This window comes from Phaethon lepturus, unplaced genomic scaffold, assembly GCF_000687285.1.
Source record: "Phaethon lepturus isolate BGI_N335 unplaced genomic scaffold, ASM68728v1 scaffold8531, whole genome shotgun sequence".
Classification (NCBI taxonomy): Eukaryota; Metazoa; Chordata; class Aves; order Phaethontiformes; family Phaethontidae; genus Phaethon; species Phaethon lepturus.
Genome location: NW_010517017.1, coordinates 9,268 through 18,668, shown reverse-complemented (window position 1 = coordinate 18,668; position 9,401 = coordinate 9,268). Strand labels below are relative to the sequence as shown.

Genomic DNA, 9,401 nt, shown 5'->3' with positions numbered 1-9,401 from the left:
AGTACCCCCAAGTCCTTCTTGGCAGGGCTGCTCTTGATCCCTTCATCCCCGAGCCTGTACTGATAGCAGGGGTTGCCCTGACCCAGGTGCAGGACCCTGCACTTGGCCTTGTTCAACCTCACGAGGTTCACACAGACCCATTACTTGAGCTTGTCCAGGTCCCTCTGGATGGCATCCCATCCCTCAGGCATGTCAGCCACACCACTCAGAATCACAGAATCATTAAAGTTGGAAAAGACCTTTAAGATCACCAAGTCCAACCATCAACCCCACACCACCAAGCCCACTAAAGCATACCCTGAAGTGCCACGTCTACAGGGGTTTTGAACACTTCCAGCGATGGTGACTCAGCTTGACACTCCGCTTGGTGTCATCTGCAGACTTGCTGAGGGTGCACTCAATCCCACTGTCATTGATGAAGTTCTCATGGTTTGCACAGCAGGGCTAATTTCAGTAAGGTCTACTTGTCAGTGATGCCTGAAGGAAAGTACTGTTCATTCAGTGAGAATGGGTGCATCTGTCACAGCCTGCTTTTTGTTTCCTTTACCCCTAACAGCTAGCGATGTCTCTTAAATAAATTTTAGAAGAGATGGCATATGCTCCTTTGATTGGTTGAGGTTTTGACACCTGGTTGGTTGGTTTTATCTGTTTCAGCACCAGCTGGAACCAGTGACAGGCACAGAGCACTACATGGCCTCCTTCCGCAAAGGACAACCCTACAGCACCTTGCTAGTGAAACCCTGAAATTTGTGCCAAATAAACCATGAGACGGTATCCTGAAGAGAAGAGAGGTCCAAGAGAACTGATTGATTTTCAAGAATCCTCCAAGTTCAAGAACCCATGTACAGGGTTCATCCACATGTACAGGAAGCCAAGCAAAGGTGGCAGAAGGCCTACATGAATGAACAAGGAGCTCCTGATCAAACTGAGACATAAAAAGTAAATATACTGGAAGCAGGGTTGGGTGACCTGAGAAGAACACAGAGACTCTACCAAAGCACACAGGCATGGGGATAGGAAAGCCAAAGCTGACCTAGAGATGGATTTGGCATGGGATGGGAAAGGCAACAAGAAAAACTTGTACAGGTGTGACAGCACCAAAAGGAAGACATAGGGAAATGGTCCTGATGCTAAATGGGAATGGGACTTGGTGACAATGGGCACAGAAAAGGCTGAAGTAGTCAAAGCTACCTTTGTTGCATTCTTTATAAATAAGATTTACCTTCAGGAATTCCAGGCCTCTGAGGTCAGTGGGAAAGTCCAGAGCAAGGAAGACCAACGTCCTCCTCAGCTTATGAGGATCAGGTTGAAAGAACAAATTTAAACAAACTGGACTCGCACAAGTTTTTTGACCTGACAGGATGCACCCAGGGAGGTGCTGAGGGAGCTGAGCAATGTCATGTGAAGCCACACTTGATTATCTTTGAAAGGTGATGGGAATCCGGGTAGGTTCATGAGAACTGGAAATAGTAAATATCACTCTCATATTCAAGAAGGGCAAGAAGGAGGATATGGGTAATGACAGGCTGGTCAACCTCATCTCGGTCCCTGAGAAGGTGATGGAAAAAGAATCCAGGGAAACATTTCAGGTATATGAAGGGCAAGATGACTGGGAGTAGTCAGCGTGGATATAACAAGGAGGAATTGTGTTTAACCAATATGATAGCCTTCTGCAATGAGCTGACTGGCTTGGTGGAGGAGGGGAAAGCAGCAGATGTTGTTTATCTTGATCTTAGGAAAGCTTTCATTGCTGTCTCCCACAATTTTCACACAGACAAACTATGTATGGACGAAACTATGGATGAATGGACAATGAGTTAGACTGAAAACTGGCTGAACTGCTGGTCTCAAAGAGTTGTGGTCAGCAGAAAAAAGTCCAGCCAGAGGCCATTACTACTTCAGGAGTCAAGAACAGGTCTGATGCAATTTCACGTCTTCATTAATAACCTTGATAATGGGACAGAGTGCACTCTCAGAGAGCCTGCAGATGATACAAAATCAGGAGGAGTTTTTGTGCTACCATTCAGAAGAATTCAGAAATCTCTGGAGAACTAGGCAGACAGGAACCTCATGAAGCACCATGAAGGGAAATGCATTGTCCTGCACATAAAGAGGAATAAGCCCAGGCACCAATACATGCTGGAGACCAACCGAATGGAAAGCAACTTGGCAGAAGGACCTAGAGGTCCAGATGAACAATGAGGTGAACATGAGCCAGCAAAGTGACCTTGTAGCAAAGATGGCCAAAAGCTTCCTGGACTGCATTTTAGTATTTCCAGCAGGTTGAGGGAGGTGATATTTTTCCCTTCTGCTCAACACTGGTGAGACCACAACTGGAGTGCTGTGTCCAGTTCCAGAGTCCCCAGTACGAGAGAGGCAGGGACATACTGGAGAGAGTCCAGGGAAGGGCCACAAAGATCATTAATGAATTGGAGCATCTGTCATAGGAGGAGAGGATGAGAGAACCGGGTTGTTCAGCCTGGAGGAAAGGTGGCTCAGGGGGATCTTATCTATATAAGTACCTGATGGAGGGGGCTAAAAAGGATTAAGTCAGACTCTTCTGATGGGTACCCAGTGACAGGACAAGAGGAAGTGGGCACAAACTGAAATACAAGAAATTCCACTTAAATATAAAAAAATACTTTTCACTCTGAGAGTGACTGAGGACTGGATAAGGTTGCCCAGAGAGGTTGTGGAGTCTTCATATTCAAAACTCAACTGGACATGGTCCTTAGGGACCTGCTTTAGCTAACCCTGCTCCAAGCAGGGTGTTGTGACTCGACAATCTTCTAACATTCCTTCCATCCCCATCCATTCTGTGTTTCTGGGACAAACATCACCACCACCCCACCAAATTTTAGCAGATCTGCACAGAAAAAGAGGCAATGATACCAAGCAAAATTAACCTCTGAAGAATTTGTGCATCACAGACTTATTTTGCTAGATAGAGCATGAAAATATTCATGGTATAATTTTAGGTCCAGAATAGTCCTGATATGTAAGAAAAAATAAAACTGACAGTTAATGTGTTTGGGACAGCTGGTTCCTGACATTCTTAAAAAAATATTCTACCTTAAATCTCTAGAAGTTTATTAAAAATATATCCAGAATCAAGTAATTTGAGCTAAAAGGGCTCTTACAATCCAAATTGATCCATATTCAGTGTTACCAAGTATGTGCAATGTTTCACTAAAAGAGTTGTATTATTACCTTAATCTATCATAAAAGTGATGCTGGCAATGCTATTTTTAATTTATGGTAATTGCTGGTTCTTGAGTTTGATTATCCAGCAATAAAAGAGCAGAGGAAGACAAAATGCAGCATTCAAAAGCCATCAAAGAAGGGGTGTTAACTGACACTGAAATGAGAACACAAATGTTTTTGTGTGACTGTTCACCACTGTGTGGGCTAAGTATCACAGTGGTTGAAGGAGACTGAACCACCCAACACAAACTGACTTCCTGAAAAGCCTGAAAGTGCAACATACTCCACTTCTTCACAGTGTCGTCTTCCCACAGACATCTGCATCCTGAAGAATACATTTGATGCTGGTTGTAATTCAAACTATGGGACAATCACTATATGTCATGCCAGGTTTTCTTGCACTCAAATATGGACGTTGAGTTCAAGTTCATTTGATTTTTAATGTATAATTATCAACACCAGTTCAGTAGATAGGTTGTTACCTGCCACAGTTTAGAAGTTTCCATCTAAGTTACTCATTGTGCCCTCTTTGTATCCATTACAGAGAAACAAGTGTTTCTAAGAAGAATTTTGTCACTTCCTAAGGTATTTTAGACAGACAAAATAGCTCAGTCAATTGCACATGGGGCATGACTCTCTCTCCACAACATTCAGATGACTACCTCAAATGCAGCCCCTGGAAGCTAGGTGAAAATACTCTAACACCCTGTGGCTGGAAGACAGGTCCAGTTTTCCCTGACCAGCCACACAGGTCCTGACCCTGCTCTACTACTGAACATCATCATTGAAATGGGCCCCTCTATTTTTATCTCAACTTGCAGCAAACAATGCCCCTCTATCCACCACCTCAATCTAACATTACAGTTCTACCCCCTCATCCCTTTTCCACATCTGTTTCTTCTTCAGCTCAATGATTTAATAGATTATGCATTAATTCCTTCTTGAACTGCATGATTAATATTTTTCTCCATGGCCTTGTCTTTGTCCATAACAGCTGCAGTTTCTTCCCATTCATTTTCCCCTCAAGTACCACATCAAGGAACATTTTCTGAGTTTCTGACAATACCAACTTACCTCAGTCATAGGAAATCTAAGTTAATGCATTCATTCTTAAACACCTTCATGGGCTATAGATTGCTGTGGGAGATGGGAACTGCATAGTCTCCATTGCTGATAAACTCTAAGAAGGCCTTAGAGCTTGCCTGAAATCACCCAGGCAACTAATAGCTTCAGGGAAGAGTGCAGGGCCCATCCACTCTTGAACAATTTTCTCCATGGCCTCTTTATGCCAAGGTCAGCAGCTCAGTCAGTCCCTCTCCCAACCCCTTTTTTGTGTATGTTTGTTAACCCTCACTGCCAACTTTCAGTGCCACTTTGGTAGATGATCAGACTAACAGTTTTGCACCATTTCCCCTTGCTGTCCTTTTCACTTAGGTAGATCAATTCTATACTAGCTCACAATTGCCTTAGCCTCTTCCTGCACATGTAAATTTTTTTCTTTTTTTTCAGGCTGTTAATAAATTTCCCTTCCTTCCTGCCCTTTTCCATCTTGACAGCAGTTAGAGAGCAGTATTAAATCCTATTTCCTTGGTACACCACCTGCACCCATCTGTACCCAGGTCTTATTTTTTCCCTATCAAGCTGTTAACATGAGATTAGCTTAGAATTACTACCTCAGGGAAGAGAACCATGGCATGTCCATTTTCAAGGGTTGTTCTGTTTAAACACTGTCCATGGGGGGGAAGTACTCATACACTTACACTACTGCAAATATGAAATGATTAATGTTTCAATTAAAGGTGATATGATTGTATCATGTGGCTGTGTTTACATCCTTGTATTGCAAGGTTACCTTTCATAGCATCTTCAATAACAGTCACACAATATCTAGCCACCACAGCTCTTCTTCCTTAGTAATCACTGAAGTGGCAGCTGCTTTGCTGTCCAGCCTATACATGAGGAATGTATTCAAACAAAATTTATCTTCACCTGCATATTATGCTTCACAGAAGTCTTTAGGTGCAAGTGGCACTAAGGGTGCAGAACTTGTCCATCATGCAGGATTTGATGAATCTGCTTTGCACCATGCAGAGCAAAATCCTTATTTAATAGCTCCTCCATGCAACAATATATCTCTACGTAAAGAACAATAATTTATTTTTCACTTTTCAAGATAACAGAAGTATGATCAAGTCTTCCTGAGGCACCAAATGACCCTCAGCACTGTCCCATCCAGAAAGACTCTTAAAACCCCAGATTGAGCGTATTCTTTTCTTCCTGGGTAACAAAAAATAGTTCCAATTAAAAAAAAAAACCCAAAACCACAAAACACTTCTGCATCTCTGAAGAGATAAAACAATATTAAAAAAACTTCTGCTTTTTATACTAAATTTGAGCCTTCCCAGGGCACCATTCTAATCCTTCAGGTCCCAAGCAGGTTCAAATACCCTCTTTTGGCCCAGCTTCAGGTCCTTATTTTAAAGTCTATGTGATTTCTTCATGTGGTATATAGGGTATATGACTACCTGTCTCATATTAAATACTGTACAGTAAAAAGGAAGGAAGAGGCACTTTTTGTAACTAGGTATATCACTGTGCTGAGAACTTGGAGTAGCACAGTGACACAAACACTGTAAGGTCTCATACAAAAACCTGAGACTGCAAAAGGAACAATATATGTTGAGGAAGAATGAAAAAGGGAATATGATGAAGAAGAGCAGTGCAGAATTCCTATGACCATTTATTCTGGAAGTATATTGCTTACTGAGCTAATAGAAAAGGGTTTTTAAAGCTTTGGCCTGGATCAAGTTGTTTGAAATCACTCTACTATAAATTATTGTTTTCTCTCCTCACAATTTTGAAAACAATGGTGGCTTTGGAGCACTTTTTTGGCAGTCCATATATGGATCCTTTGGACAAACCGCTGGCATTTTACTCCCTGATTTTATACATCTTTAAAGTGTGGTGAGGAAAGTGGGTTTATTTGTCAATGTGCAAACAGTGTGGCAACAGACAAGCTCGTATTTGGAACTGGGATCACTTTTTCAGTTGAGCCAAGTAAGTTCCACTTGTTTTACTACTATTTCTTAAGTTTGTTGTGGGGTGGACAAAGGGATTGTGTGATGTGACAGCATTATGAGAAATTTCTGCTGCCTTGGATCTCCTGAACATGGGTTCTCTAACCAGGTGTTTGAGTCCTCAGCTCATATTTAGTTAACAAAGCTTTTCAGGAACAACAAAGATAGTTTCCTAGCTATGTGCATCAGCATTACTCTACAGATCCTCACCCCCTGCTGTAGCTGCACTGCTAAATTGAAGACTGTTGTTTATACCCAGTGGGGATGGTGTCTTACTCAGCTTCAGTATGAGGTGAAAGTAGTTACTTGCTTTTTTTTTTGTGTAAAACTAAGGTGTGTGGAAAGGAAAAAAGGAGATGTGAAGAGTTTCAGAAGAATTTCCCATGGAAAGACAGGGCATAGTAGTTTTTGCAGCAACTGCTTGAAATGTGAACAAGCCTTTTATATTTAGAAATGGCACTCTTCTGACTGTGGTCTTTATAAGGATGGACAACCATCTCCAGCTTTTGTGTTATGGTGTGAAAGTTGGTGCAATGGGTGAGTTTTTGGGGTTGATTTTTATTGTTCTAAAACATTCAGTTGCATACCACCACCTGAACACACACACTCCCCAGACAGGCATGGGACTCTCTTAGGTGCTAGCTCACATCTGCAAGCCCCATACAGCTGCCTTTAAATCTTTAGGGCATCTTGCATGTCTATTTTGGGGTAGATGAATGCAGCTCCAGTTCCTGTGGGAGCAAGGAATCAAAGATATTATTCTGAAAACATCATTTGCAAAAGTAGGACAGCAAGATACTGCCAGCTGTCAGGGGGCAGACGTGGCTGGACTATACCTGAACTATAGATCATTTAGCTCTCTGGAAAGTATGCAGAAAATAAAACCATCCCAAAATGATGCTTTTTTTTCAGAGAATCAAGAAGAATCTGCCCCAGAAGTCATTGTGCTTAAATCAAAGAAACCCAAACAATATGACAACAAACTGAATATGGCTTGTTTGGCAAGGACTTTCTACCCTAAGAATATCAGCCTTGAAGTGCCCAACAGTGACATTGTATATGATCTGAAGGCACCTCTTGTCACATCTGAAGGGATGTATAGTACAATGAAGGTAGTTGGAGTGGAACCAGATGCAGAGGTGACCTGCAAGGCTATGCACAAGGGGAACAAGACTACAGCCAGCATAATTCTGCCAGGTACAGTGTTGTGGTCCAAATGCAATGCAATTCTGGGAGATGTATCTTCTAAGATTTTTTCTTGCCTTTTGGGAACCTAGCAGGAACAAGTAAGTACAATTAGAAAGATATTTAGGTGCTTAGTTGGGTGAAGACCAGACATTCAAAAGCACCTAGCGTACATGGCCTTAATTCAACTATTTAACACCTGGAGTTTTCTTCCTCAAAAAGAAAAAAACAAACCCCCTCACCCCCCCTCAGAAAAACCCAACACTTACAATATTTGCAAGTCTACCTTTATCTAAGGCAAAATAGTTCAAGGGACATGTGTATACATGCCTGCTAGAAGAAAGCTTGAAATGACTTTCATGAAAACACAAAATGAAAACGGACACGTGAATTTTGCCCAAAATATTTTGGTTATTTTTTGATCACTTTTTAAATTATTCATTTCCTATGGTAAAGTTAATATCAAAAGGGAAAAAAAATAAACTCAACAATCCTTTTTTTTTTTTTTTTTTTTTTGTAATCACATATAGAAACGTATTTTTTCTCTTCATGTTAATCTCAGAATTAATGACCTGACATCTGATTCTCCAATATTGCTTATCTACTGCCGGGAAAAGAGGTATAGGTATGTTTTGTGTAATTTTTTGTTTATATAGTTCGGATACAATTTATAGTGTCTCTCAATCATTCAACAGAAGAGAAAACTGAAGGATTTGAAACAGTTAATGCTTGCAACATCACAGATGCCTCTACAAAAGGTTAGTTGCCTAAAGAACAATAGAGTATGGTTACTTAATTGGTGATTCAGCAACAATGCATGAAAATGCATTGTCTTTGATACAGAAATGTCTGAATTGTAGATACTTATTAAGTAATAAGCTGCACTACTTGTGTACTCGGTACCAAAACATGAAAAATTGCTTTCTCTGGTGCAGAAATGTCAGAATTAGAAATACTGAAAAATGGAAATCTATGGAAAAATGAGAAATAACCTACTGTTTTGGGTTAATAGACTAAACAGCTGACAGATTTCTATGGGATAGAACAACAATGGGAAGTAAATTCCTCACTGGGCAGACATCTCGTCTCTTCCCTGCACTTGATACATTCCTCTGTCATCTTTTCCTTTGTTCCTGCTTCCCTCATCCACCTATGATGTGTGGATTTTCCTTCTTTTTTAGGGGGGGTGGGGCTGGTGATAATATCAAGACCATCCTCTCTTCCCTCTTCTTCGTTTTAAAGCAGATGTGAAAATGGAGAAAATGAATATGCTGTTCATGGCTGTTTTGGGTTTAAGAGTCCTTCTGGCAAAATGTATCGCCTTCAATACAATCATGAGTATCCAGCTGTTTCTCTTCTGAGGTAGGAAACATCATTCGGTCCCTGGGAACACAGGAGGCAAGTACAAGGAGTGACCAGTTGTCTTTGCACTCTTCTGTAACCGCATAAGGAGTGACATCAGTTCAGCTGTTCCTCTATCCACTGGATAAGTTAATGTAACCCCCAAATTACACCTCATCCCCAAATTGCCTTTTCATCAGACTAGTCCAGAGCATCTCAGATTCTATCAGAAGTCTTCAAATAGAAGAACACAAAATCTAGATAAATGTCCAGATCAGCAAGACAGGCAGAATCCCAAAAGCCAGCAAATGTGAAAAGGAGGACAGAAAAAGGAGGATGGAGAATTCTGAAGATTATGTAAATAAAATGACAAAATAAATTTGTCCAATCCATTCCAGATTAACAGAAACTTGGCACCACTGCATTAAATGTGAATAAGAATTTAAAACAAACATTGGTTGCTCTTTCAGGTATGGGGTAAGTGAGCCAGCAACGGGCTGAAGAAGAGCAAGAAAGAACAAACAGCAGGATAATTTAAACACCACAGGTCACCATTGCTACCAATAAACATCTAAAGAATCAACAACCCCCCAG

At 41.1% G+C, this 9,401-nt stretch overlaps 1 protein-coding gene across 1 annotated transcript in view; it reads left to right on the top strand.

Moving 5' to 3' along the window:
- LOC104627864 overlaps positions 1 to 8,827 on the top strand; it is a 20,999-nt gene extending 12,172 nt beyond the window's left edge. The window contains exons 3-6 of the mRNA XM_010296248.1: positions 6,165 to 6,261; positions 7,194 to 7,478; positions 8,162 to 8,224; positions 8,712 to 8,827. Of these exons, the coding sequence (XP_010294550.1) occupies positions 6,165 to 6,261; positions 7,194 to 7,478; positions 8,162 to 8,224; positions 8,712 to 8,827 (561 nt within the window). The remainder of the gene's footprint in view (positions 1 to 6,164; positions 6,262 to 7,193; positions 7,479 to 8,161; positions 8,225 to 8,711) is intronic.
- Positions 8,828 to 9,401: the final 574 nt, after the last annotated feature.